This window comes from Rhodofomes roseus (assembly GCF_022264815.1).
Source record: "Rhodofomes roseus strain CIRM-BRFM 1785 chromosome Unknown C8Q71scaffold_1, whole genome shotgun sequence".
In the NCBI taxonomy this organism is placed as follows: domain Eukaryota; kingdom Fungi; phylum Basidiomycota; class Agaricomycetes; order Polyporales; family Fomitopsidaceae; genus Rhodofomes; species Rhodofomes roseus.
The window spans coordinates 589,725-617,691 of record NW_025952957.1 but is presented as its reverse complement, the minus strand read 5'-3'; the positions used below and the strand labels follow the sequence as shown (position 1 = coordinate 617,691).

Below are 27,967 nucleotides of genomic sequence, written 5' to 3'. Positions count from 1 at the left end.
ACTTGCACATCAATTGTCGATGGTCGTTACAACGAAAGAGCTTACGGCCACTTCGCCGTCTCCGATTCCCAACCACTACACTTCATATCATCCACTGAGGAGGTTCTTTAGTACTCATTCCCTACTCTCCAGTCCTTGTAAAAGTACCCCATGTGCACGTTACAGCGCACCGTCTGCACCTTTCAGCTTGACGTTATAAATGCCCGACGCTTCTGGGCTATCAAGTTTCAGGTGCGCCTCCAGCAGTTCAGATTCGCGCTCGACGCCTGCGTCTTTGATGCCGTGTCTAGTTGGTTGACCACCCGATAATCAATGCACCGATAAGCAGCTCATGATAGACGCAGCTTACCGTACTTCGAGGTGACGCAGTGCGGTGCTCCGGTAGTCGAACTTTTTTTTTTTTTTTTTTTTTTTTTTTGATTCACCGAGTTTAAAGCCCATACGCCGAGGTACATGCAGGCACTAATAGATCACTACCGAACGCTAAGACCGTTCCTCCCGAGCCCCATTTCCCCTTGTGGGTCCCTGCGGGTTACTCTCCTTCGTGCCTTGTTGAGTCCGAGGACGGGCAGTACCGTTGAGTGCTGGCGTCGAGATGTCGGCGCCAGACGCGACCCCCCGTAGGTAAGCGCTCCAGTCTTCATGATAGCAGGCCACGTGAGGTGCGATACCCCATTCCATCATAAACTCCCAGCTGCTCCCGCGAGCCCAGGAGCCTTGAGTACCGCCTGCAGAAGGATGGCGGCTTATCTGATGCAATTCACGAGAGCCCTTCCAAAGGCCCCCGCCTCCCTCCCCCAACACGTCCAGACATACCACATACCGCCAGAGACCCAGACCCCACTCCACACCATATCCTATGCTCCTAGGCTGTCGCTGTCATTCCACGGGTTCATCCCGCAGTCGCGACTGCCGCTTTTGCGGTCGAAACCCGTTGCGGGTAGCGTGTAGGGTCGGCCGTAGCCTCCCCGCAATTGGGGTGTGCTGTTGGAGGTGCGCGTGGCAGGAAGAGTGGCAACCGTCCTGAACGGAAGAGGGAATTTACGACAGGATAGATAGATGTCGTCCCGACGCGGAGGGCGTGGCGGAGTCGGTTAATGAGGGGGTGAGAGGATCGAGTGGTGCAATCTGCGAACAACGTGAGGCGTCCGCAGTCCCGATTGTCGATCGAGTTGGTCGATGGTGTCGTAGAGACTGTGGGGGCCCCGTTGGAGGGGTCTTGACACTAGGGAGGAGGGAACGGGCGAGAGATGGGGCAGATGGGGGCCGATAAGCGGGCGCCTAACGGTAGATGGTGGAGGTACGAGGTCAAGGAGGGATGCCGGTAGTCGAACTTGTCCTTGCATGTTTTGCACACAAACCGACTGGCATTCCTTCGACGCTCTGCTTCGAGTTGCTTGGCCTCGTCGAGCTCTTCGGCATTTGCCAGCCGCCAACTCTTGGAGTAGGACACGGAGTCTCGGTATGTCATCTAGAAGGGGCCCACATGTTGAAGAATCGGATCGTGATATGACATCAACCAGACTCACCGCAGCACGCCAGGTCATACTGTCTTTTTCGTTTCGTACGAACCTGACATCTAAGGCATCCATCTCTTCCGCACGCACAGTTTGCGTGTTCTTTCCGCATAGTTCGATCAGCCGCACAACCTCGGCAGGAGGATTGGTTACAGCGAGTAAACCTTCGGTGATGGTGGGTTGCTCAGAGGTACCGTAGCCACGGCCTTTGAATTGCCTCGAGACGAACTGCCAGTATACGTATACGTCTGATCCCGCTTGCAGCCGAGGTGGATTCCGGCGGAAACATCCGTGCTTCATGACCTGCGAGTAGAAAATGGTCTGGGCGCATATCTTGCAACGGAACATTGTCGTTGCGAGCTCCAGTGCGTCCACATCCGCCTCGTCAGGTGTAGTTGCTCCATTTGAGTCTTTGTTGGCAGATTGGGCGAGCAGCGCTCGGAGCGAGTCTTGCATGCGCGTGTACCGCTGCTCTGCGTGCTTCCCGATATTCGCTTCCAGCACCATGAAGCTTTCCTTGTTCACCTCCACACCGGGCAGAGAGCACACGATCTCGCGGAACTCTGGCATGAGTGCGATATCGCCACGGCTCAATCCACGGCTGCGTGTCTCTTGATGATCATGGAGGATCGACAAGGCACACTCCATGGCCTCCCAGCGCCCGTTCAGTCTCTTCGTAAGTTCAAGCGCGAGGCGCCTTGCACGGACCGCTTCCATACACTTGACCATTTGTTCGCATATGTTTTGCCAACCTAGATCGGTGCGACGAGATGAACATTCGTGAAGGAGAGAGTGACTCAGAAAACGTATACGTACTGCGTTCTGTGAGCTTCCTGGCCGCCCGAACGTGCTTGTGTTCATAAAACTCGTCGTAGTCATTGAGTTCAATGAAATCAAGTTCAGGTCCCCATCCGAGATCACGCAATCTGGACATGATTCTGCAACATGGAACGGCTCAGCGTGGACAGCATGATGCATTACGCCGTAACATACTCTTGAAGCCGATCCCCTTGGATCCCAGCTCGTTCCTGTTTGTGCATTCTGGCTTGCTCCTCGGCCCACTCCGAGCATTCCAATGCGTGCTACATGGCGAAGCGGTCAGATTTATCCCATGACCAGTACTAGTATAACATGGACTTGCGATACTTACATCCTGGATTTTCCGTACTCGCAGTATCTCTGTGCCGATGAACAGTGCTAACTCGTGTTCGTTGTTTGCCTTGACCAATTTGTTCCAAGTGTCCATGGTTTTCTGGACCTCAGACTTCAAGTAAAGCGCCTTGCTCTCGCGAGGCCTGTTGACGGAGCACTGAATGGAACAGCATCCAGCTTATGCACGTAACAGATCCTATGTTTGGATTTGCATACCTGGTTGAACATGTCCATTGGTATGTCCTCGAAGTCTGCATCTCTCGACTCAATTGTGCTGCCGAAATAACAAGGTCAATTTGCATCCCGGTGAATGCATGAGGTGACCGTGACTGACCTCAGACGAGAGCAATCTTTGCAGAGACGCATATAGCATTCCCATAATATGCCACTATCTGCAATGTTAGCCTGTCCGCATGCCTGGAGTAGAGTGAACGACGTCAAAGCGAGTCTATCAACTCGAGGTGCTATGGCTTACGCTGCAATGCTTCGCGAAGAGGAACGAGGTCCAGGTAGGCTCAATGAGATGTTCAGGACAAGAGGGTAGCCCTTCCACGTTTTTCAAAGATAGCTTCCATATATATGCGGAGCTCTTCTTCATCAAGAACGCGTGAACAGACTTCGACGACCATGAGAGACTAAGAAGATCGCGTGGGCGAAGATGCCGCAAGATCTACACCAACATGACAGTCAATAGGAGTCAACGGTTCTCAAAGATGGGCATACTTCGTGAATAACGTCTATTGGCATCTCGAGCATGTCTTTGAGTCCACCGCGCCCGCGCGTAGACGGGGCTTTTCCGCCACCCTTGCGCTGCGTTGGGGTCGAGCCGCTGCCACCTTTCACATCGGATGATGCAGTTGTGCGCTTGACTTTCTTCGGCGGCATTGATGAGTTATAACACAGCGATATAGATGAATGAGTGATGAAGGAGTACGGCGCAGTGACGTTCAGATGCAAGTTCAGGTGGCCCACGTCGCGCGACGACGACAGGCCAGTGGCCACGGTGCCACACGGTCACGTGCGAGACGCGATTGTGGCAACAGCGTCTCAAGCAATGCATTCATCTTTCATGCTCTGTTTGAAAATTTAAGCTTCGAGACCGTCCGTCGACCACTAGCGTGGTCATTGAGCGCCTAGAGCATGTTTCTTTGCTCAAAGTCGGGTAATTTGTTATATGCATCGAGAGAAGTCCTACATGATACCCAACGCTGATGCATGCGTCGAGGGATTGCTGAAATGCAGAGAAAGACAATTCAAAGTTCCAAGAACTTTTAGGTAGTATGTGATGGTACGGTCTATTGAGAGTAGTTGCAACGAATAAACAGTTGTCACGTCACAATTGGTATACCCTCTTGGCCTTCTCGTCACTGTCCAGCGAGTCCAGCTTGAATCGGAAGTCATCTTGGGATTTATCGTACCCCGGTAATGCTTGCAGATGCTCGCACTCTAAGCTGAGAGTCACCCCTCCATGCCTGGAACACGAATGCTAACTGAGAGACGTAATAGAATCTAAGTGAACTACTCACATCGTTGCAAGATGTCGAAGTGCATCGCGACAATACCATCCCCGTGCATGCTGCGGCTCATCACATGTTCTGCAGAACCATCTTGCTTCTTCTAGTTGTATCCTCCGCTCGTGTTTCTGGGCCTTTGAAGCCTCGCCAGATGTCGCCATTCGCCACGTCCCGTCAGGACCCTGGGATGAGGATGTCTAGACGTGCAGTGTCGGTCAATGCGAGACATCCCGGAGCGATATATCAAGAGAAAGACATACAGCGGCGCGCCATGTCATAATATACTCCTCATCCCGCACGAACCTCACACCAAGTGCATCCATTTCCTGCGCTGTAACCGTGTCCGTGTCCTTGCCACAAAGCTCGAATAGCTTGCGAGCCTGAGTCGTTAGCGGCACCGCGTGAAGGCGGTATGTGTAGAACCCCTCCGAACCAACATATTCCTCGACGAAATGGGCGTACACTGTGTCTGTCTCGTCGTCCATCCATTCGGTCTCGCCATGCAGACAGTCGTGCGACAGGACGCTAGGATAGTACAAGTCACAATCCCACCCGAATTCGACAGCGCATCTCTCACAGCGAAACCGCGTTGTCGCTAGATCTAGTGAGAGCAGCCTCTTGTACGACTTCGCGCGTCTTGGGTATTCATATTCGTCAAAATCCGGGACATACTTATTGAGCAGCTGATCGTCCACATGGGCCTTCCACCTTCTGATCATGTCACCGAATTGTGTTGGCAGCGCTGCAAACTTGGCGTCGATGTCCTCCGAGTCGGGCGCGCACATGATCTCGCGGACCTCTGGCATACGTGCGATATCTCCAAAACCTACGCGGTAAGGCCATAGTTCTGGACGCCTCAAAAGGGATTTGATAGTGGACTCCATGATGTCCGCCCGCGAGTGCAGTTTCTCATCCAACTCGCGTGCGAGACGTCGTGTTTGAGCGCTTTCCATACCCTTGATTATCTCTCGACCGACATTACTCCAAGCTAAATCAAGTGAGAAGCAGGGATTATTGTCCAAGTCAACGAGGGACGGGTGAACAAATGAAGTACCTGTGTCCGTCAGCTTCTCGGGCACGTTGACCTCGGCCAATTTGGAGAGGGGAGCGTAGTTATCTTCTTTCATGAGATCCAACTTGTCGCCCCAGCCAACTTCCCGCAGCCTAGAAACAACGCTGCCAGGCAAGATGACATCAGCTCGATTCCATTGCTATAGGCTTCTTGCTCACTCTCGAAGGCGCTCCTTTCGAAGCTCGACGCACTCAGCTTCTGCCCACTTCTCACAGAGAGCTACGTGCTGTGTGCCGTAACAGTCCTGAGTGAGTCTCGACGCAGCGATACGAGGAGGGCGAATCACTACTACCTTCGCAGTCTTCCGCACGCGTACAAACTGTTGGCCAACTAAGGTGGCCATCGCTTCGTCGTCATCTTCCTTGACCACCTTCACCCAAGCATCTATGAGATCGTCGATCTCGGACTTCATGTATACATTGCGAAGTTCACGCGGATAGTAGGGGTTCGGAGGGACACGTCTCTGCGAAGAGCATATATAATCGTCCATGCGAAGCAAGAGTGGCACTGCGGAACGCACCGCATTGAGTATGTTCGTTGGAATGTCTAGGCTGAGGTTCCGTCTCTCGGAGACACGACGGTCATAGTGCGGGTCCCAGACGAGCCTGTTCGTGGGAGTTGCACATGTTCACCGAAGGCCCACAGCCAGACGACTCGCAGTAGTAAGAGCACATTCATACTGACCTAGTATGGCGGCAATTGTCGCAGAACCGCACATAGAACTCCCAGTACCATTCAGTGGAACCATCATATCCGCATCCCTGCCAGAATGTATAGAAAGTCCATGAGGGAACACGGAAAAACACCTGACAAGGGAAAACTTACCGTGCAATGGGGCGAATACAGAAGCGTAGCCCACGCGGGCTCAATGAGCAAGTCGGGGCAGGGAGGTACGCCTGGCACGTTTCTGAGTGTCACTGTCCATAAATATGCTGAGTCCTTTGTTGAGAGAGCAGCGTGGCATGCTTTTGATGTCCATGAAAGGCTGAGTAGATCTCGCGGATGAAGACCACCCAGTATCTAATTGCATGAAGACTTCACGGCATGTCCTTGACACTGGCAACGGGAGAACCAAAACATACCTCGTATTGGACGTCGGCGGGCATCTCAAACATCTCTTTCAAGTTGAGGCCATCCCATCCGCGAACTTCTTTTCTCTCTGAGTCGACTGGCACAAAGTCCTGTTGCACATTTGCCGGGGACACGGTCTCTTGATCCTTTGCTGACATGTCCAGAGGTCGTCGTCGCTGCCAGCACGGAGAGCACGGAAGCACGAGGCGGCTACGTGCCACTGCACTTACAAGTACTGGCACGCGGTGGGCACGAGCATGTATGCCAGTGAGAACACGGTCACGCGCGACCGTGCAACGCGGTTGTGGCGGGGCGCCCACATCATTCACTGGCAGAGCTCGTAAATGATAATATTAAATATTGTGCGTATCATCAGTGGTCTTGCGAATCACTCCGTTACACGATTGCCTGAATAGGTGGGGCATCTTCTGGATTGGGAAGGGTGGCGGAGGGATGGAGTGATGACGTCGGGCACGTCATGGTGGCCGACGTGAGCCTGCAGCTGCCTCTTCCTCCTCTGAGCGCGTCTTCTCCTCGCGTGCATGTATATATACTGTCGTGACTGCCATGAAGTCGCCCTTCATATCCCCACCCCGCTACACTCAACCTCACCATGACCTCCATCCTGCCCGACACCGTCAATCCCGCCACCCTCCTCAGCGGCCGCTTCCGCCCCGACCAGATTCCTGACCTTGCAGGACGCGTCGCCATCGTCACCGGTGGCTCTGCAGGCATCGGGTACTACGATGCCCTCGCCCTCGCACGCGCGAATGCACGGGTCATCATCGTGTCCGCGAACGAGGAGCACGGGACGCAAGCAGAGGCGGACCTCAATAGCGCACTCAAAGATGCCAGCTCTAGCGGCACTGTCAAGTGGTACGGCGTCGACTTCGGCACACTGAAGGACGTGGACACGCTTGCAAAGCAGCTTGCGGGCGAGCTGGATCGACTTGATATCCTCATTTGCAACGCGGGCATCGGGCAGGCGCCGTTCGGCTTGACGAACGACGGGCTGGGGCGGCACTTCGGGGTGGGTTTACGCAGCGCATACATGCATCAGTAAGACTTGATAAAATGATTTCGCAGGTTAACAACCTCGCCCACTACGTCTTCACCCTTCGATTGCTGCCGCTCATGAAGAAGACCGCACTCTCCGCACCGCCCACGACAGTGCGCATAGTGATGCAGTCCTCCGAGATGCACCGCATGGCGCCCAGCACGACCAAGTTCGCCTCCAAAGAGGAGATCAACGCGCCCGGCGACGGCGCGCAGCTCTACGGGCGCACCAAGCTCGGGCTCATCTACTTCGCGCGTCAGCTCGTCAAGCGTCACCTCGCAGACCTCCCGCCAGACCGCCCCATTCTCGTCATGAGCGTGCACCCTGGGACGGTCGACACGGACGTGCAAAAACAATGGGAAGAGTCGTACGGTGCGATCGGGAAGGTGCTCGATGTGGTCACTAGGAAGGTGGGCAAGAGCGCGGCGGAGGGCGCTGAGGCGAGTCTGTGGGCTGCGGTGAGCACAGACATATACGAGGGCAACTGGAAAGACTACCAGGTGGGTGTATGCGGGTGGACTCGGACTTTCACTCCCGAAGAACGGGTACTTATGCTAACGGCCCCTGCAGGCTCACTATTACTCGGAGGCGTACGGCAAGCCCGACCAGGAGAGTAAGCTAGCGAAGGATGAGACGATTGCGAATAACTTCTGGGAGTTGTGTGCGAAATTGACAAAGGAGATCACTGGTGAGGAGCTCAGATGAGCCAGGCCTATATATGCTACACGAGGATAAACGTACCGTACAAGTCTTCGCATGCCACGGTTGATTGCAATTGTATGATAGATCACAGAGTTTCTGTACGAGTAAACCATGAAACATTGCGCCAGATCTCAGGTGTCTGCATGATGATGCCAATTGGTTGCCTCGACCATTTACGCGCCTAGTCTACACGGGCCACAGCGAGTGTCCCAGGCAGGCATATGATAATAGTGCGACTGAAACATACTTTCATGGAAGCATAAAAGGGCTCGTCTTCGGCTCTTCAGCTTCATTCTCTAAATCGAACCACAACAGAATAATCAATAATGATAATGATATAAATCCAGACCTATTCTCCCGCCTATCTATAGCACGCAACAGACCACTCCGAGATGTAAGCTCACCTGAATCCTCAGTCACAAAGAACCCTCGAGACAACCCAGCCACCGGCAGTGTCCGTGTCCTCGCTCAGCCTTACCGCATCACAGCCGAATCTCACTCAGACGACGAGCCGCATCCTCGCCCGCTCCTCCGCGGACATCCCCACCATGTGTCTGAGCCGCAGGCGCGTCCGGTACCGCACGTTCCCACAACAGTCGCGCGTTCCTATGAAAGCAGCGTGAACACCGGGATCAGCGTGTGCAGTTCGTGGAGTAGGGAGAGAAGGAAAACGTACGGCAATAGTCCTCATCGGCCTCGCGCATCAGGACGCGGCACGTCGTGAGCCGCGCGAGCTCAAGCACGTCCTGTTCCTCGACGAAGCAGCAGTTAATCGCGGCGACCTCCTCGATGGGGTCCGCGGGCCCGGATCCTTCGCCTGCACTCGCACTCGCAGCAGCCGACCCAGAGTGCAGAACTTCAATACCAATCCCGGCCGTCGAGTCCTCGTCCTGGGCCTCCGCACGCGGCAGCCGACTCCGCACGAGCTCAACGAGCGCCTTCCCGCCGAGATGCCCGCACCACCGGAAGTCGACTCTAGTGAGCCGCGGGCAGAATCCGTGGGGACCGTGCAGCACGCGGAGGGTGCCGTCCGAGATGGAGCTCTCGTGTAGCCGGAGTTCGCGGAGGTGAGGGAGCGCGCGGAAGGCCGAGGCGAACGCCTCCGGGGCCAAGTCTATATCATGCAGCTCGAGGAGCTCCAGCGGGACCGCGCCCGTTCCGAGGTCGGCCGCGTCGGGAGGTTCTTGAGTGGATGGGGATGGGGACGAGTCGAGCGCGGCGAGGTCGGATTCCTCTGTGAAGGACGAGGGCGCGGAGCGCGCGAGGAAGCGGAGAAGGCTGGGAGCAATGGGCTGCTGGCGGTAGCCCAGGTCCTCGAGCGAGCGGAGGTGTAAGCGTTTGATGCGCGGCGCGCGGAGGTGGAAGAGGAGCTCGTTCAGGTCCGTCGGGCCGTACATGGTGAGCGAGGTCAGAAGCGGGAGGACGACCGTGCGCGCAAGGTCGGGCCAAAGCAGGTAGGGGTGTTCATACTCGAGCGGCATCGAGAGCGTGAGCGAGCGCAGCTGCGGGACGCCCGCGAGGGTCGCGAGCAGGTCGCGAGCAGAGAGCGGGTGGGCGAGCGGTGACTCTGTTGCGGAGAGCGTGAGGTGCTGGAGATGGGCCGGAAAGATGGGCGTGCGCGGGGCAACGTTGGCGAAATAGCGGAGCGTCGTGAGCGCGGGGGCGATAATGGGCGAGAGCGCGTCGGCAAGCCCGACGACATCCGTCGCGCCGTCATCGACAGTCTCGTCAAAGTGGACCTCCGTCTGAATGGACACTTCGCGGAGGCCCGGGGCGCGTGTGCGCGCAAGGGGGATACGCGCGAGGAGGACGTTGACCTGGTAGAGACTTGTTGACTCGATGGCGAGTGTGCGCCAGCGACCGGCGTGCTGCAGGAGGAGGTCCATGAGCTCCTCAAGCTGCCAGGTCGGGTTCCACACCGAGACGAGGGTGACATCGAGCGGCGCAGCGCGGGCCATAGTGACCCAGTAGCGCGTGCGGGCAAGTGCGTCCGGCGAGCTGCAGTTCACGTAGACATGGCTCCATACGCGCGGGGCGCGGGCTGCGCGCCTCCAGGCGGAGCACACGGCGGAAACGACCACGGGGGCACGCGTCCAGCCGTCGGCGACGCATTGCTCAAAGATTTGTGCGAGGAGCTCGTCGGGTATGCGGCGGGCGAGGGTGGTGACGCCCTTGCAGGTGCGGATCGCTTCGTTGTGCTGGGCCTCTACGACCCGGAGCCGGGCGACGTCGGCGAGCAGTGCAGCGATGCGCGCGTGAATTGAGGTGATTGCCCGCTCGTGTTGGTGAACTTGAGCATTGGCTGCCGCGATGTCTTCTGGGGTGGGCTCACCGCGATACACAGAGAGATCAAATAGGGGCGCCATGCTTGACTAACTGGCTCACGTCGGATCTGTTGTCGTTGCTAGGTGCGAGAGTCTATATCGATCGTGTAGGTACACCCTAAAAGCACAGTCTGTGATGGACCGAACTTGAAATTCGGAGTGAACGAGTGAGCCTACGATGGTCGACTCGTACGTTGTCGGCGATATTGATATGGTGGTCACCTGCAGCAAGGAACAGCGATGAGACCGTTCGCACTTCGAAGAACAAATGAACGAGTAGCCTAAGTTGACTCAAGCTTACTTGCAAGTGTCCCCTTAGTTGAGACTTCCGCTCAATAATTGAGGGTTCGCGAAGAGTCAAGTTCGCCGGTACCGGTGCCCACTGGGTAGTAAGTACTTTGGTTGCAAGCCAATCTACGAGCGATATGGCTCGAGGCTAAGTCTCGGATTGTAGTGCGGCCTGCCTCCGAGTCCTAAGCTCGTGCGGTCAGAGCGTGTGCACGAGACTGAGAGGGGGATGTAGTATTGCACTTACGTACGTACGGCGAATTCGGATGATGCCTGTGCACTGGCAGTGCTCGGGGTCGACAGACACGATCGAACCCCCAGCGCGGCGCGGAGGATTCCGGGGGCGATCGGCGACACGCGCACGTGCGTGCAACGAATCCGTCCTGACGCGACGGGCGCGTCCGACGCTCGTCTGCGTCTTCTTCACCAACCCCCATCCGCACGCCCGCAGGACCGCAGGTGAGCAGCTGGTCTCCCTTTCTTGACCCCAGGATGACTCAGAGTGGAATCTTCATTGACCCGCACAATATACACCAAGCGGGGTCAACAAGGAGACTGGAAATGTTCGAGATACTGCTGATTTGCTCTTTCTGCCCACCCTATCGGCCGAACCCTCAGTGACTGATATAGACCGTCTCTCTCACAGCACATCTCCGCACCGCAACCCACGAACAATGGACCCGAGGAGAGCGAGAGACCCCCGCCTGGCGAGGCAGCGCGGCCCGCCACAGCAACCTCAGTACCCGCCTCAGCAGCAGTATCAGCAGCAACAGTCCCAGTACCCGCCTCCTCAGCAGTTCCAGCAGCAGTACCCGCCTCCGCAATATCAGCAGCCTCCCCAGTATCCCTCACAGCCACCACCTACCTTCCCGCTGCCCCAGTACCAACAGCAACCACCTCCGTTCCCGCCTCAGGGACCGCAGGGGCCGTCCTATCCAGCCCAGCAACAGCAACAGCCACTAGCATCCCAAGTACCTCCCTTTCCGCCACAGCCCACACCCACATCCGCCCCGCCCTACCCAACCGCGACGCCCTCGCAGTACCCAGCACACGCAATCTCGAACCAGCAGCTGGCAGATGAAGCGCAGGGCGCCGCAGAAATTACTAAGCCGGACGAAGAGGTGACGCGGACGATATACAAGCCGCGCCCGCTCTTCTGCGTCGTGTGTGCGAGCAACCAGGTGAGCATCTCCGTGACGCACGTGTGAGCCGGGGAGGCTGATGTGATCTGGCCGGAATAGAATCGGTCGATGGAGGGGCATTATGTGTTGTCGTGAGTCTCGCTTCCGCTGGCTGTGCCTAGCCGTTCTCACCCATGGTTCAGAAAGGCTGGCTTCCGCGTTGTCTCCTCTGGGACAGGCTCGGCCGTCCGCCTGCCCGGCCCTGCTATCGACAAGCCAAACATATATCCGTTCGGCACGCCGTACAATGACATCTATGAGGAACTCGAGAAGCAGGATCTCCGTCTGTACGTTGTGATAGATTTGACTCTAGGTTTTGTGCTCATGGGTATGGGTGATACAGATACATGGCAAACGGCCTCTTGCAGATGCTGGACCGTAACAGGAAGCTGAAGCTTGCGCCTGAACGGTGGCAGGAAAGCAAGACTGTCGCAGACATTGTGATTACATGCGAAGAGCGGTGTTTCGATGCGGTTTGTGACGGTCAGCCCGAGGTATCGGATTTACCGGATATGAAGACTCATGTTGCATTTGCAGATTTGTTGACAAGAGGAGGGGATTTCAACAGGCCCGTGCACGTCATCAACATCGAGATCAAGGACAACCACGAAGAGGCACATCTTGCAGGGAGGGCCATGGTTGACCTCGCTTCCGCGGTGCGTCCCTTCTCACCTCATCGTCCCTTGTACCTCGTCATTCTTTGCCCCGTAATTATCGGGGAAAGGTGACGATAAGCGGGGGTGAAGTCCCCCACCAAATGATGCTGACATACATCCTCCTGGGAAACAGATCGAAGCCTCGGACGACATTGACGAGGACATGGACAAGATTCTCCAAACACACCAGGAGAAGCATCCACACTCGATCCTACACGCGGTCGCATACTACTAAGGCACCCGCCGCTATCCCCCCAGGTCGCTCGCACACGTCGAGCACATGGCCTTGCACCGTCAGGATTGTCAGGTTCTGCTACGCAGGAAGCACAGGATAGGTGGGCGCCGCAGCCATTCGGATGCCCGTCGTTTGTAGGCTGGGACGGGGGAAAGGCCCGGCGGCCTGAGGTTTCCACGGGCGCGCCGGATGCGGTAGATTGAGAATACCAGCGGGGTGGTGAAGAGCATTGGTGGGTGCTAGTGATGCTAGACTCGGAGGTGAATGGGTGCCTTCGTGTCCTTGCGTGGGTACCCCCCGAATCTTTCGGGGTTGTTGGCGACTTGTCGCTCCGGGGCGACCTGCAGTGTCGGAACAGACGTGGGGTGCACGGTATGCTAGCACACTGTGCCTCGAGGCAATCGGCAAGTCTCGGGCTTGAGCCCCTGAGAGCATTCGAGCATGCGCAGGTATGTGTTGAAGAGTACCCGCACAATGTCCGCAATATATGTTCTGCACGCATGGACGAATGAATGCATACTGCAATGCTTCTCTATTTTCCGAGTTTCTCGTTGTCGGCCCCCGTACGAGTCTAGGAGATTCCCGGCTCGAGGTCGAGGTTGGGCAGGAAGGCGATCGCAGCGAGTCTTCCGAGGTTCTCAGCCACCGAGGTGGTCTCGGCGGCTCTCACACCCACACTGCTGAGGCATTTGTGCGCGCGCTGCGCGTTTCTGCGACATCCAGACTGGTCACGCCGCCCCGCGCGCACGACGCGACGGGCTTGTGGGCGAGACAGGATGAGGAGGAGTGAATGGAGGGATAGCAGCCGTGAGAACCGAAGACGCGATCCCATCTTCGCCATCGTTCATCATGTCATCGTCAGTGGTCACACATCCTTCGCCACACCCGCCCTCGTCACCCGCCGTGCCCGTATATAAATCCAGCCAGTGCGCTGCGATGTCCCCGATAACGTCTTCCTTCCTGCCTCCCACCCCCATTTGCAGCCCACAGCAAATTGACTGACAGACATGCCGGCCTCTCTGCGCTTGGGTAGCATCGCGCCTGACTTCGAGGCGGAGACGACGCAAGGGTCGATCAAGTTCCACGAGTGGATCGGGAATTCCTGGGTGAGTGCACGAGGCCGATTGCAAATGAAGGGGATCGACGGTGGTGATCTCGGACGCGACGCACTCCGTTCCCCGCCCCCTTCTGACCTACTATGTTGCGCCAACGACGCTAACCACGACTGCGCCCTGCCCAGGCGATCTTGTTCTCGCACCCTGGCGACTTCACCCCCGTGTGCACGACGGAGCTCGCGGAGGTTGCCCGGAAGTAAGCATGTGGTTTCAGATTCGCGGTCGGGGCTGACGAGGGACCTATCTAGGTCCGATGAGTGGGCCAAGCGCAACGTGAAGGTCATCGGCCTCTCCGCGAACGACCTCAAGGACCACGCGCGCTGGGTCGAGGACATCAACGAGTACGGCACCAAGGCCCTCGGCCCGACGAGTGTCAACTTCCCCATCGTACGTATCGCCGTCGCGTCTGCCAGGTACGACGACTGACCCGTGACGCACACCAGATCGCCGATGCCGAAAGGAAGATCTCGACGCTCTACGACATGCTTGACGAGCAGGACGCGACCAACCGCGACGGCAAGGGCCTGCCGTTCACCGTCAGTCACTCAACGTTAGACTCCCGCGTCGATGTAATGATCTGACAGGGGCATAGATTCGTACCGTGTTCATCATCGACCCCAAGAAGGTCATTCGCCTCAGCCTTTCGTACCCCGCCTCGACTGGTCGCAACTTCGACGAGATCCTCCGGTAAGCGCGGTGTTGTGCCCTTGTGCTATCTTGGTGTTATCGCGTCGCTAACGCGAATGTGTCCGACCGGCAGGGTTGTCGACTGTACGTACCTCACCCACTAACGCGCCCGAGATGGGGGTTGAAAACATCGGAGCTAACCCACCGCCGATGCGCAGCTCTGCAGCTCGGTGACAAGTACAGGGTGACGACGCCTGTCAACTGGAAGACTGGTGACGACGTAATTGTGCACCCGTCTGTGAACAACGAGGAGGCGAAGACGCTCTTCCCCGACGTTACGTTCCACAAGGTCGGTGTTCATCCAGTGTGCGTCCGAGTGGTCGGGGCTGATGATGGACCATTAGCAACCCTACCTCAGGACGACGCCCCTCAAGCCGTGAAAGGTCGAGTAATCCCCTGTGCGCTCGGCGAGCAACAAATTAATGGAGAGAAGTTGTCTGTTCATGTATCTGTACCGTACCTATGTCTGCCGCAGCTCCGGCGACTATATCTGGAGCGGTGTATACTAAACTACATATGAATGTAACAATGAAGCGTGGCCATCTCAACTGTCCGACACGCCTACGACGAGCGCGCGGTGTTGAGGAGGAGCCCGTGCCCTGACCGTTCCGTGGCCCGGCACTGGTATTTGTTACCGAAAATGGCATTTACAGAGCTGCGGGCGCATCAGACCAAGCTCACATTAGTTCTGGGTAGCACGCTAATGATGATGTCGGCCTTGTGCACGATGTTAAGGTGTCGAGCGAACTGAGGCCCGAGTGCAAGTCCGAGTAGTCGAAACGGGACTGTATGGGCGTCTATCCTGCGCGTGCGAACACGTAATGTCTACGTCATGTGACCAATCAAGGAGACGCGACTGCAGCGAGCGACGCGCGTACATCGCGAAGTCTACGCTGCTCTGTACGCGCAACACCCAACTCCTTGCATCCCTATCCAGATCCTGCTAAATACACGCAATGGCCAGCGCTGAAGGAGGTGCCTACAGGCGAGTAGATTACGAGGTCATGGCGGGTAGGTGCTGAAGGAGAATGCAGCTACTCGCTCACCGTCTTCTCGCCGAGCGGAAAGCTCGTGCAGATTGAGCATGCGCTTGCAGCAGTCGGACAGGGAACAACAAGTCTAGGGATCAAAGGTGCGTGTCCGACGAGCTACCGTTCACGTTTGGCTGAATCTGCGACGTACAACCTCAGCCACAAACGGCATTGTCATTGCAACTGAGAAGAAAGCACCCTCCATACTTATCGACGACTCCATGATCGAGAAGGTCGCGGTCATCTGCCCCAACATCGGTATGGTCTACTCGGGCATGGGTCCCGATTTCCGCGTGCTGGTGGCGAAGGCACGGAAGTCCGCACAGGCGTACTGGAAGATCTATGGCGAGTACCCGCCCACGAAGGTGCTTACGCAGGAACTCGCGACGACCATGCAACAGGCGACGCACTCGGGGTATGTCCTCGTTCCGCCGATGCTCGGAGGTCATGCAGGGCTGATGCAACCCCTGCTTCGCAGTGGTGTCCGGCCGTACGGCGTGTCGCTGCTTATTGCTGGCTGGGACATCACGCGCGGGCCGACCCTGTACCAGGTAGATCCGTCAGGGTCCTACTGGGCCTGGAAAGCTAGCGCTATTGGGAAGAACATGGTGAACGCCAAAACGTTCCTCGAGAAGCGGTGCGTGGTATTGAATATTGTGGTTGCGAAGCACTTGATCTTCGCTGATCCCGACGATGTGGCGCTAGGTATAACGACGACATCAGCCTTGAGGATGCTATCCATACGGCACTCCTGACGCTGAAGGAAGGGTTCGAGGGACACATGACAGAGAAGACAATCGAGATCGGCGTTATTACAGTCCCCACTCAAGCTGACCTCGAAGGAGGCCATGTCGAGGGCACAGGGCGGATACAGCCCACGTTCAGGAAACTGACCGAAGAGGAACTGCGAGACTACCTGGCGATGTAGACTTTGTGGATTTACGTTCTATTGCACGGACCGTGATGTATATCTAGCGCCAGATCCTGTGTGGTGTGGTTCAGTAGCGCCAAGCCTGCAAGTGAAACCTCCGCACCGAACACGCAAGTATGATCGCTGCCTTCGATGCTCTTGCCTCTCATAGCGCGTACCTCGGTCCCCGCGGTGAGGCTTAGTCGCCAGACGGTGAGCATCGTCAATGAAACCAGGACGATCCTGCTTCTGGCTGACAATTCTCTCGACTACTTACTGTACGCGAACCCTTGTTTGCTTGCTGCGGTTTATAAATGCTGAGTTCATCATCATACTGTACGCGAACCGCTTTACTCGGATTTAGCTGACCACGCAGGTCTGTAATCCTGCGCCTATTGCGACGTGCACGGACTTATCAGCTCGCACAGCAATTGGCGACTTCTTCGTAGGCCGGGCGATCTGTTGCTGCAGCGGTTCGTATGCCTCGCAGGAAGAAACCGACTCCGCGCGCATGTCAAGTAGGCGTGCTGACGCTGCGCCCGCCGCCGACAAGGCTGCCTGCCAGTGGCATCGTCATAAGTCACGGAACACCGGTCATGGCTATGCTCGCTCGGCTTTCGGTCTCTTCCTTCCTTTCTTTTCTCATCGCTACTCCGACGCGAGGTGCAAGTACGCGCGTCCGACGGCTTGCCCGACCTTCTCCGACCGGTCAGGAGTCATCTTCTTCGCCTACTTCCTCTTGGACCTTCGGCTCTCAAGTTCTACGGCGTACCTCGGAAGGTACTCTGGCACGGGCATTGCGGCGTAGCAAAAATGACAAATTGTCCAGAATGGGCCATTGTGACCTACGTAGTTCCAGAGGCCCCCGGAAGCCCGACAACAGCGGCGGAAGGAGAATTCGGCCCAGCGTCAACCTAGGGGGCAGAAGCCATGGCCGAGACTAAACCACTTTGGGTGAGGTGCCTTGCGCACGCTGATCATCTCAACTGGTCACGGTCCCTAACTGGGCCTCGCCAAAGTGTTGTGGATAGGGTGTCTTACCCACACAGAGGATCGAACTGTCGATTGCGGTTAACGTTGCAGTGTAAGGGGCACTCTTGATACTACGCCATAGTAGGAGTTGTTTCACGTCCGCAATCTCACTTCCGACCTTTCCGTGGGCAACGCGGACTTGAATATGCTGTCTGGCCTGCTGTAGTGCTTGACGTGTCATTGCATAGCGTTCGCTAATATTTATAACTCTTCCACAGTCGCTCAAGACTCATCAAGTCGGTTTCCCCTCGGGCAACACGCTCGAGGACATTCAGAATGATTACAATGTCCGACTCGCACGGTGTAAACAGTCGACGAGCCTGTCAGCGCCGGTGGTTCGCTTAGCTTTGGGCCGCATCAAAGGGCAGCGCCCCAGCAGAGGCGTGGGCGTCTCGACCACCACGACATGATCTGTTGGATGTTTTATGGTAACGCCCTCGTGGACGGCGTGGGGCTCAAGTGAATTTCGTCCTAGATCGTATCTCAGATCTTCCGACTGTTTCTACCATTTCAGTCGGCTTGGTGCGGATTAGTCGTTGGCGCCCGCCCTGTTACTCGACCACCTGTTCGTCGTATAAATCGCACCGATGCTAGATGCAACCTCACAGCCCCATTCTCCGTGCTACTCCCCACAATCTTAAGTAGATCCCCCTTCAATCGACGCCATGACAGACGCTAGCCCCGAGCGCAAGGCCAGTTCGAGCAGCAGGAAGTCCAAAGATACCAGCGTAGGACCAAGATCGAACACCCGTAAGTACTTTGTGTGTCTTTCCTGATGAAGGTAGAGCGCAGCTTAACCTACCCTTTTATGTCTTCTGCAGCCGGCGATCCGGCCGACTCGAGCCTGCTGACATCTATGGTCAGAAGCAAACGGACGCCTATCGCATGCACTGAATGTCGCCGACGACAGGTCAAAGTGAGAGCCTTGGCCATGATGTCACGCCGCGTAGCGTCTCACTTCTAGCGTAGTGCTCTGGAGGCACACCCCAGTGCGAGCGCTGCGAAAAGAGGGGCGTGAAGTGCGAGTACGTCCCGATACACGTCCAGCGGCAACAAGCCGCCGCGGGCGCTGCTGGTGGCCCAGCAGCACATGCCATGTTGTCAGGATCATCGACATCGCGGTCACTGCCGTCGACGCCGATGCCCTGGCCTCCATCAGCACCAATGCACGTCGGTCCCACCACGCGACACTCCCCGAACTCGATGCGCGACTGGCCAGAGTACTACGACATGTCGGCGGAGATGCTCCCCGAGTCACGGCGACAGACGCTACCCCATTCAGCGCCATCGTACGTGGGGGCCGACTCGTTCAGCCAATCCCGAGCGGGGCCATCTTACGGACGCTATCCTAATTACGGGCACGGCATGTCGAACGCTCAGCACTACCCAGGGTCTTTGGCAGATGCCTATAGTTCTTCGACCGGCAACAGCGGCAGCCCCGCGGGCCAGGCTCTGGATTTTATGTTGCCCACGGAGAATACCTCGCAGCTGATGCCGAGCGCCAGTCAGAGGTCAGTGTGGTCATTCCCACATGGGATGTGCATTGATTATTCATCCACAGCACGTCTTATCCGAACCAATACCTCCAGGGTCAGGGCTATTACAACGCGCCTTCGGGCGCCACGGGCATGCACGGGCATAACTTCCAAGGGTGGATGGATCCCAGCGTACGTCCATCATACAACATACTAAATCCGCTCGGACTCACTCGCTCGGCAGAATGCGAACTACTCTGCGTTTCAAGGTCAATCCTATCGTCGTAACGCGTGAAAGAGCATTTAATGACATTCGCCCCGCTTTCGTCCCGAACATGCACCTTGCTTTCTTGCGCGTCTGCTGTATACATAGTCACGATGCTTCCACCATCTATTGCACAGTCCGCTATCTATTGATTGTAGCTCTATGTAACATATATCCGCATGCGGTCCTCGACAGGCCGACTTACACATACCCTAGTGTTTATGTCTTCTTACGGTGCGCACGCGTCCGCTTCCTATCTAATGCCGTCCTATGCTAGCTCGCAGCTCCTTCGTTCATAGCGAAGTGCCGACTCGGTCGGGCGAGCGACGCATGAAGTTAGGCGTCCTGGTCTGCGTGCACGTGTCGTATGGCCTGATATTGACTATTAGACGGCCCTCAGAAGGACGGTGTCTGCTTCCTTCCGGCGATCATCCGACTGGCCGGGTCCGCTCTCGCAGCGAAGACGTGATGGCAGATGGTGTGGCCATCACGCAGTCCAGAAAACCCGCGCTCCTCCCCGAGCTTCTGCCCAATGCCTGGCGCGCACGATGTGTGCTTCTCACACAGTGCCCATGGCAGTTCCGACCACGCAATTTCATACACCGCGACGATTGACGTTCACGAGCAGCACAGTTCGCACTTCTCGCATTCCCAGGGATCTGCTGATTGGCCAGTCTACTTCCGCATCCCAAACGACGGAGTTGACAAGCTGCGCTTGACTACGGGAAAATACAGGGTAACGGGAGGCACGCTCAGGTGTTCGTTCTATCCGTTCTACGTGGCACCAGCATGAAGATGGGTCGTATGTGCGTACACCGGCTTTTCCTACCTTTTTGATAGGCTGAAATGATTCACGCGTGGACACGAAAGGAACGAGTTACGAGAGGAGCGACGCGACCGTCGATCACTCGACTCGGTCGGCCCTACCTCCGCCCGGTGAAACACAGTCCTCCACTGCACCTCAAACGAGCTGAATGCGCGTAACCAGCAGACATAACCGACACCCTAGCTAGGCTGCGTGCGCCAGGGGCTAGCGGCCGCTGCGGCAGACGCTCCCGGCGACCCACGCAGTCCAAGGCCGATGATCATGATGCACTCAGCTGTACACGTTAGAATTTGAAGTCGAGGCACCCGAGATATCAGACCCTCGACTCGGGAAGGGTATGCTCAGTGCGGCATCGCTTTTGAGCAAGATCTAATTCCCTAAGCAGCTGCTGCAGCGCAATGTATGCTTCAAGTTAGAGTCACCGGTGGCGATGCCGCAGGGCGGGAAGGTCGGTAAGCGGCATGACGCTACTCGCGGCAGTAACTCGCCCCACGACATTTGCCGCCGGCTTGGATTGTCTTGGTCGTTGTTGGTACTGAAGCACCCGCCGCGCAAAGGCGACGTGAAGAAACAGCGGTGGCTATAGCGGACCGGTGAAACTATCAGAAAAGGCAAGTGTACTGATTTGAGTACTTGACCCAACTTTGGTCACTTCAAGCGTGCAAACGACGAATATCCAGGTGCGATGTACCGTCATGCAGCGACATCTGGTAGTACCCTGTACTGGAGCGACAGCGTCTAATATGTGCGTCCAGTAAGTACTGAAAGACGGCGCGGCGACGCAGACAAGCTCGGGGTTTGTCTACAATCACAATGTCCAGTCACGGCCCGGGCTCGGATGAGGACGTAGCACTCGCCACGCAACGTGCACCGTCGCAGCATGATACATTCGATGCGTCTGCTGAGAGGCACGTGGACATGAGTCCCTCGGGCGGCCTTCATTATGGTGTCAAAAGGACCGCTCACGAAGAACCATGGGCGATCAGTGTGTCGGGAGCGCATGATCGACAAGGACAGTGCCTGATGATCGCCGCCGGCCCCAGCCTCCGCGTCTCTTCATTGCGGGGTCTGGCAGAACGTTCTCGCATCGAGACCCAGGTCGCACGTTTAGCTGCATGGCCGAGCCCATCCAGAGCGCATCACTGATTCACTCTGTTGCAATGGTCATCCCGCGGCGAGCGGTACTTACGTATGGATTGACTTAAGACGAATCCACGATGCACGCGCGTATTTGAAGGTTCATTCGAGTAAGCTACGCCACTGACGTAGGCGATTAATACTGAAAAATGCGGGCCGACGGCACAGGGAAGGCGGATTGCTCTCCGTTAGACTCGGACTCAACGTCGGTAGACAACAAGTTAACAGCTATGATATATGACGATTGACAGAAGTGCTACTTGCACACCCTTAGCCAGCCCTTAGCTGAGGTTACGAGCCTTGCGGGACGTAATATGCCCGGGCTTCCGAATGCCGCCGTGTTGCTCCTCCGAGGTCTTCGGTGTATCAACGTTCTGGAAGGTAATCACTTGCGATAGCATTTCAAGTTCATCGAGTATCGCTACTGGTACATTGGTATACAATTCGTCTTTGATACTCCACCCCGCCATCGACAATTCGGCCTAGATCTCGCTCCTGCGAACGGCAAGCCTAGAACGGGAAGTCGAGTTTCTCGCCAAAGTTCCACTGTACAGCCTTCACGGAGGTGTACTCTTCCAGGGCATAACTGCCGAGCTCCCGACCTGCGAACGAGTGGGACGATGAGCAACGGCACTCCTTCACAGCCCCACGCCCCAGCCCGACTGATCCGACCGGCCACGGTGAAGACATCGCGCAGCAAGGGGGATCACTCTGACCAGAAGACGACGGCGCAATTGAGTAGTCGGGGGAAAGATCGTGAATCTCACCGATGCCACTCTGCTTCTTTCCGCCGAAGGGCACGTTGTTGTATAGAAGGTTGTACTGGTTCACCCAGACCTACAGCGCAAGGGGTCAGTCACTTGCTAAAATACAAGCAAATCCGCGGAGGGTCTGCGCTAGCAGGCGAGGGTGGGAAGAGCTTGGGGTCACCCCTGCACCAACGCCTCCACTGGTATGTTTGATCAAGGAGGCTCGCATATGATCCGGAACATGGCGCCAGGGTCTTCGTGAGTTTCCCCTCTCTATCTCTTCCGCTGACTTGTACTAGAAGCCAAGGGTCCAAACTTACCGTCCCTGCCTCGAGCTCGTTGGCTACGCGCATGCACTGGTTCGCATCATCTACGAATCATGTCAGCATCCAGTCGAGCGGGATGACATAGCCATATGGGAGAAATCACAAAAGTAGAAGCGGCTCATGGAAGGGACTGAGACGCACTGGAGTGGAGGCCTGCACCGAGGCCATAGGTGGTGTTATTCGCATGCGCAACGGCCTCTTCCTCCGTCTTGAACTTAGTGACAGACAGCACGGGTCCGAAGATCTCGTCCTGGAACTATACATCACATGTTAGGCCCATGCCAGTGCTGTGCCCAGACGTTGGGTGATGGCAGCAAGCACGCACAATCTTCATCTCCGGCGTAACGTCAGTGAAGACTGCGACGGCGACCATTTCATTTGATTACTCGATAGAGGAGCAGCAAAGCGACGCACTCGTCGGGTCCACGAAGTAACCCTTGCCTTGGCGTTTTACTCCGCCGAAGAGACATTTTGCGCCTTGCTCCTTGCCGATGCCGATATACTTGAAGATCTTGTCGTACTGGATTTTCGATACCTGCACCCACACGTTTGACCATCAAAAATCCGCCTCGAACACAGAGTCAGAAATAAGAGCCTCGCACGGCCGCTCCCCGAGAGGTGTGGCCGTTTCAAGAGATTCCCGACCACCAACTGAGGATCGACGTCCCCCGCGTGCGATCGCCGGGAGCGCCGGGAACCACCGCTTGCCGGCGAGACGGCAGGGAAGCGCCGATCGGGCATCTCCTGACGATCCGTGCACCCGAATTGGGGTTAAGGTTCGAGAACCCCTCCGACAAGGTTCAGAAGCTGGTCCTCTGCCTGGGATCACGGCGAGACACACACACGCGCGCCCAAAAGGGATCCAGCCTGACGGCGGATCCCGGCGTGGGGCGTGATAGAGTGCGCGCGGAACTTGCGTGTATATCCAGCCACAAACGCGCCACTCACCACTGGCCCACCAGACGCCTTCTCGTCGAAGCCGTCGGTGACCACGAGTTGCTGTGCCTTGCTCACAAGGATCTGAAACAGCGCCTTGAGCTGGTGAAACCGGAGGGCTGCTGACGGAGCCACGCACCGGCATGAACTTGTCGTAGATGCTCTCCTGCACGAACAGACGAGACCCGGCCGTGCAGTCCTGGCCCGTGTTGTACAGGATCCCGAGCGCAGCCCAGTTCGCCGCTGCGGTGCAGAAGCACGAAAGGACCGATAAGACAACGCACGTTCCCCCGAACGTCAGCGGAACCGTGTCGCCAGAACACGGGCACACGCACCTTGGTCAAGATCCGCAGACTCGAAGATGATATGGGGAGACTTGCCACCAAGCTCGAGGCTGATCTAATCACACGACACAACGCACCGGACGAGACGCGGAGATCGCCCATTGATAAGTTGCGCATTAGAGTTGTGCTCGGAAGCGGTGAGCGCGGAGGCCTGCCGAACGGGACGCACCTTCTTCAGGTTGCTCTTCGACGCCGCCTCCATGATCTTGCGCCCCGTGACGGTGCTGCCCGTGAACGCGACCTTATCGACGTCCATGTGTGATGAGAGCGCAGCGCCGCCCACGGAACCGAGCGATGGCACTGTGTTGACCACACCAGGCGGGAAACTGAGGTCATATTGTGAGCGTGAGCAGCGGAGGCGGAGATGTGGAGAAGAGCAAAGCCCATACGGGCCAATTCGGTCACCAGCAACCGAGAAGGTGCACTAAACGGGCATTACGTACCCTGCTTCGACGATCAACTCGGAAAGTTTCTGTGTGGACAAGCGGAGATGTCAGCACTTGAGCCAAAAGGATTCACATAAGAAGTCGAATCTAATACAAAACCATCGCAGACAGTATCACCAACGTTCTGACCAGACGCCGCAGGAGTGAAGCAGAGAACCCGTAGGGCCTAACACAGGCAAGACCCAGTAATGATCTCGGTCCCTGCGTAATATCACATCGCAAATCATACCACGCAGGTGAGACAGTAACGTCTGCGACCGAACATTACGCAAAGTGACAAACGAATGTGCACGCGGTACAAGCTCGGACAGGAAGGTCAGCCTACCACCGTCCGCAAGGAGTATCACGAGCACGGTGCGCAGCACGCCGACCACCCGAACATTGCTTGCGCGCGACCCCGAGCATCCCTCACCACCTTCACAGTCATCGCTGCGCATGCAATAATTGGAAGTTGCACTTATTGCGGTAAGTACGGGCGCAAATGCCAGTCCTCGGCCTGTTGTGGACATGCAAAAGCGCAAATTCCGACGAGCGAGGTGGGTCCAATATGGCGCGAGGTGGTTTTAGAGATCCTGGAGAAATATAGTGCTTCTTTGAGCGCAGAAGAGTGACACTACCTGGGAAATTAGGGCAGTGATGATTCCGTGCCCAATGGAGCCTGACACCCAAGCGTACGTAGGGCGACACGCTGCAGTAGGATGCTACCCTGCAAACCTGCCTGCGCACACCGTATACAGTGTCCGGCGCACTCTCCGCACGCACCCCAATACGCAACCCACGCAGGACGCAGGACACACACATCCGCTTCCGAGTCAGCACCGTGGCCAACAGACCCCTCGGACGGCAGATCGCCGCCAGCCTCGGGCGCAGTTCGGCGTGCGGGCACACTCGCGCACATACTGCCACATACACGCGCACACCCCGGGGCTGCGCGCGCGCACGTCGCTTTCATATCATGCGCCGATGACGAATCAATCAGTCCCCCAGTGCGTTCTCACTCGGACGGGGCTCCGGAGCCTGGTCGAGGAGGAGGGCCGCATCCGAGCCCGAACCCGAGCGTGAGCCGACGGAGATCTGTGCGCAGAAGCTGATCGCGCGATCGAGCCTCCACGGAGCCCTAGGGAAGCACACGAAAGGAAGCGACGCAAAGCTGTGTCCGAGCGACGGCTCACGGACGAGGCGCAGAGGGCCATACTGGCCCCGGCCTCCATGGGCGTTCCAGCGCGCTCGGAGACACGCCGAGGACGTGGACGTGGACGGCGCAGAGGAAGTCCGCGCTTGACAACGATCACAGAGATGGGGAAACGACTCGGAGGTCTGAGGGACGGGCGGGGTATACGCACCAGGGCCGTCAGCGGCGTGATCTCGCTGGGCTTCATGACGATCGTGCACCCGACCGCAAGCGCGGGGGCGACCTTCCAGGACCACATGTTGATCGGATAGTTCCATGGGATGCTGTAAGTGCCGACGCCGCATTAGCAAAGACTCATCAATCAGCTACAAGCTGCGGTGGGTGGCGGTGGAGGGTACGGTGGGAGGGTGCGAGTAAGCAGATCAAGACGTACATTTGGCCGCAGACACCAATGGGGTCATGCCGAGTGAACGCAATCTTGTTCTTGTTGTCAACCTCCAGGGACTGTGGTGTGGCGAGGCGTCAGCTCGAAGTTCGACGATGAAATTATTCATTATACAATAGAGCGAGACTAAATCACACAGATGAACCCCGAATCCGCATCGGTTCTAGCCCATGCACAGGTGCACCGGCATGAAGTAAGTATCTCGCGCCTGCGCCTCGAAACTGACGCATACACAATGCCGGAGTGCCGCGTCGAGGACCTGGAGGCCCGACAACTTCGGACTCTGACTGTCCGGCGTCCAGCGTCGAGCACAGCTTGCCGCAACCCACAACCCACATCACACTGATTTCCAGCTATTGAAAATCACGGTGCCTACCGCCCCTGGCACACCGTTTCAACAACTGAGCAACGGAGCACATCGGCGATCGACGGACTGCACTGACGCGGGGGCGAGGCGGCTGTGCGTACTACCGCGGTCCCCGCCTGCGTAAGCGATGTCTGGAGGAATGGATGGGTGTTTGGGAAGGGTTCACGCTACTGCACCCACGCGTGTCCGGCGAGAGCGGTTCTGCCTCGCCTCGGAGGAGTGCTGCGACCGATCCCTAGACCAGCTTGGGATCCGTCTCGCTCTCTAGCGCAAACGAAAACCAGACGCGCCAGGGCCTGCAGTCAAATCGAGCATCCCACGAGAGGAGGCGCGCCCGGAAAGACAGAAGAAACGGGAGACGAGATGGCGGTTGAAGGGTGTCTCAGGTAGAGGTGAGCGGTACTGACCTGACCTGCGATCTTGTCCGCCCAGCCCGCGTAGTACCTCAGGCACGAGACGCTGTCGCCGATGTCAAAGTCCCTACCCGCCCAACACCGCGGTCGCACGACAGACAAGCAGGCCGGACTGCGTCAGCACGGCGTGCCCAGGAGTGCGCCGGCACTCACCGTGCGATGCGGACGGGCTTGCCGTTGTTCAGGGTCTCGAGCTCGGCGAGCTCCTGCGCGTCGCGCTCGATGAGGTCCGCGAGCTTGTTGATGAGCCGGGAGCGCTCGACGCCGGTGACGTTCTTCCCCCACGTCGTCTTGAACGCCGTACGCGCGGCGGCAACTGCGCGGTCGATGTCTGCGGCGGACCCTGGGGGTGGCCGCCAATGCGTCGGTCAGCAGCGCGTTAATGGAAGCGGGAGGGAGTAGTCCGGCGGTGGCGGGTCCGGGCGAGCACGCCCTGGCTGAATGCGTGTCTTTTCGATTGGGGCCAAATGACGATCCCGCCGACACATCCTCCGCCGACAGCCCATCGGCGACGGAGGGCCGTACGCGAGATGAGGGGCAGCGGCGCGGACGCAGGTATTGCGAGAAGCCAGGACATGACATATATGGACATAGAGGCGGGGTGCGCGGCAAGAGATTCAGGGACGGCGCACCGATCTAGGGACGCACTCTGTGGGGAAACGCGTCACGGCACCCAACCTGCCAGTGGCACGAACGAGGGCTCTCGCGCAGCGTGCCTAGGCCCACATGTCAGGCGCGATGCTTCCGAGCTGCCTGTCAACGCGTCGCACGTCATCCCACCGACGATGGCTGGCAGACGAGCGGGATGACGTAGAGCACGGACCGGCCGCGTGCGTCCTCGACAGCTTTCGATGCTGGCGAGAAGGAGCCGTATGCATCGCGGGACGAGTCGTTGAACTCCGGGACTCCGCCTCAGACACACAGCTGGCCAGCGGCGTGCACGGGCTGTGGCATCGATCGAGCGCATACAGCGGCCTCGACCGACCGCTGCTATCATTAGGACACAGGACCGTGATCGCTCCGTCGCGGGACCGAGTCCAGGCAACGACGGTGTGGGCGGACGTGTGACAGACGAGGGCGTACCTGCAACGACGGAGCAGATCACCTCTTCCGTGGCGGGGTTGATGGTCCTGTGGTGCAGCAGACACAGTCAGTCCAAAGCAGGAAGATAGCCGGGGGAATGACGGTGGTATGTGGAACGCGCCGCGCCGTGCGATGCTCCGCGCGGCCGGGCTGTGGGGACTACAGACAAGTCGCCGAGACACGCACTCGATGGTCTCCTTCGAATCGACGGATGACACAAACTCGTTGTTGATGAAGAGGCCGGTGGGCACCTGGATCTTCCGGCCCGTCTTGGGCACGGTGATCTCGACAGTCTGCGCGGACATGGTGGTCAGTAGTCGCGCGAAAGCGGTTCGTCGATGGGGCGTCCGAGCAGCAGGGCGATGCAGGGAGCGATAGCAGAGAGAGGGCGCGCGCGAAGTCCTCAGAGCGAGCATATATGGACGCGTCGGGCAGAGGGGCCGGACGCGCCGTCGGACGCGCACACTGAGATAAGATAG

At 57.4% G+C, this 27,967-nt stretch overlaps 8 protein-coding genes across 8 annotated transcripts; 5 read left to right on the top strand and 3 right to left on the bottom strand.

Annotated features, from left to right (window-relative positions):
• Nucleotides 1–418: 418 nt before the first annotated feature.
• Nucleotides 419–6,559, bottom strand: C8Q71DRAFT_844566 (uncharacterized protein). Its single transcript, XM_047926590.1, has 19 exons — nt 6,338–6,559; nt 6,081–6,275; nt 5,940–6,016; nt 5,776–5,860; nt 5,414–5,718; nt 5,238–5,359; nt 4,444–5,171; nt 4,196–4,380; nt 4,018–4,141; nt 3,393–3,542; nt 3,145–3,339; nt 3,004–3,086; nt 2,886–2,943; nt 2,668–2,826; nt 2,511–2,599; nt 2,334–2,455; nt 1,530–2,269; nt 1,362–1,471; nt 419–1,023 (listed from the first exon to the last, which is right to left on the bottom strand). Exons 1-19 carry the CDS (start codon nt 6,482–6,484, stop codon nt 858–860), a joined length of 3,840 nt encoding a protein of 1,279 aa, XP_047784482.1. The 5' UTR covers nt 6,485–6,559; the 3' UTR covers nt 419–857.
• A 292-nt stretch (nt 6,560–6,851) lies between these two features.
• On the top strand, nt 6,852–8,256 carry C8Q71DRAFT_800290 (uncharacterized protein). Its single transcript, XM_047925938.1, has 3 exons — nt 6,852–7,356; nt 7,413–7,883; nt 7,954–8,256. The coding sequence occupies exons 1-3, from the start codon at nt 6,940–6,942 to the stop codon at nt 8,086–8,088; spliced, it is 1,023 nt and encodes a 340-aa protein (XP_047784481.1). The 5' UTR covers nt 6,852–6,939; the 3' UTR covers nt 8,089–8,256.
• A 328-nt stretch (nt 8,257–8,584) lies between these two features.
• On the bottom strand, nt 8,585–10,451 carry C8Q71DRAFT_719407 (uncharacterized protein; the record flags this gene model as incomplete). The annotated part of the gene is made up of 2 exons (XM_047921305.1): nt 8,585–8,691; nt 8,762–10,451. 2 exons carry the CDS (start codon nt 10,449–10,451, stop codon nt 8,585–8,587), a joined length of 1,797 nt encoding a protein of 598 aa, XP_047784480.1.
• A 1,226-nt stretch (nt 10,452–11,677) lies between these two features.
• C8Q71DRAFT_683623 (Ssu72-domain-containing protein) lies at nt 11,678–12,769 on the top strand (the record flags this gene model as incomplete). The annotated part of the gene is made up of 6 exons (XM_047919787.1): nt 11,678–11,878; nt 11,939–11,970; nt 12,022–12,165; nt 12,222–12,361; nt 12,416–12,534; nt 12,668–12,769. Coding segments are annotated over 6 exons (738 nt in total), but the record flags the coding sequence as incomplete, so codon positions are not given.
• Nucleotides 12,770–13,539: 770 nt separating this feature from the next.
• Nucleotides 13,540–15,119, top strand: C8Q71DRAFT_729521 (1-Cys peroxiredoxin). Its single transcript, XM_047922037.1, has 8 exons — nt 13,540–13,875; nt 14,010–14,080; nt 14,133–14,271; nt 14,328–14,420; nt 14,477–14,571; nt 14,645–14,655; nt 14,730–14,860; nt 14,916–15,119. Exons 1-8 carry the CDS (start codon nt 13,777–13,779, stop codon nt 14,949–14,951), a joined length of 675 nt encoding a protein of 224 aa, XP_047784478.1. The 5' UTR covers nt 13,540–13,776; the 3' UTR covers nt 14,952–15,119.
• Nucleotides 15,120–15,344: 225 nt separating this feature from the next.
• Nucleotides 15,345–16,829, top strand: C8Q71DRAFT_729517 (20S proteasome subunit). The gene is made up of 5 exons (XM_047922036.1): nt 15,345–15,556; nt 15,606–15,703; nt 15,762–16,017; nt 16,081–16,239; nt 16,308–16,829. The coding sequence occupies exons 1-5, from the start codon at nt 15,528–15,530 to the stop codon at nt 16,528–16,530; spliced, it is 765 nt and encodes a 254-aa protein (XP_047784477.1). The 5' UTR covers nt 15,345–15,527; the 3' UTR covers nt 16,531–16,829.
• A 1,123-nt stretch (nt 16,830–17,952) lies between these two features.
• C8Q71DRAFT_729512 (uncharacterized protein) lies at nt 17,953–19,677 on the top strand. Its single transcript, XM_047922035.1, has 5 exons — nt 17,953–18,294; nt 18,366–18,460; nt 18,514–19,055; nt 19,106–19,211; nt 19,264–19,677. The coding sequence occupies exons 1-5, from the start codon at nt 18,210–18,212 to the stop codon at nt 19,312–19,314; spliced, it is 879 nt and encodes a 292-aa protein (XP_047784476.1). The 5' UTR covers nt 17,953–18,209; the 3' UTR covers nt 19,315–19,677.
• A 1,942-nt stretch (nt 19,678–21,619) lies between these two features.
• Nucleotides 21,620–27,925, bottom strand: C8Q71DRAFT_729498 (NAD-aldehyde dehydrogenase). Its single transcript, XM_047922034.1, has 17 exons — nt 27,675–27,925; nt 27,489–27,535; nt 26,559–26,748; nt 26,400–26,472; nt 25,614–25,684; nt 25,392–25,503; nt 24,046–24,074; nt 23,772–23,928; nt 23,594–23,657; nt 23,398–23,501; nt 23,271–23,342; nt 22,737–22,857; nt 22,648–22,679; nt 22,464–22,578; nt 22,317–22,366; nt 22,015–22,084; nt 21,620–21,849 (listed from the first exon to the last, which is right to left on the bottom strand). Exons 1-17 carry the CDS (start codon nt 27,902–27,904, stop codon nt 21,758–21,760), a joined length of 1,629 nt encoding a protein of 542 aa, XP_047784475.1. The 5' UTR covers nt 27,905–27,925; the 3' UTR covers nt 21,620–21,757.
• Nucleotides 27,926–27,967: the final 42 nt, after the last annotated feature.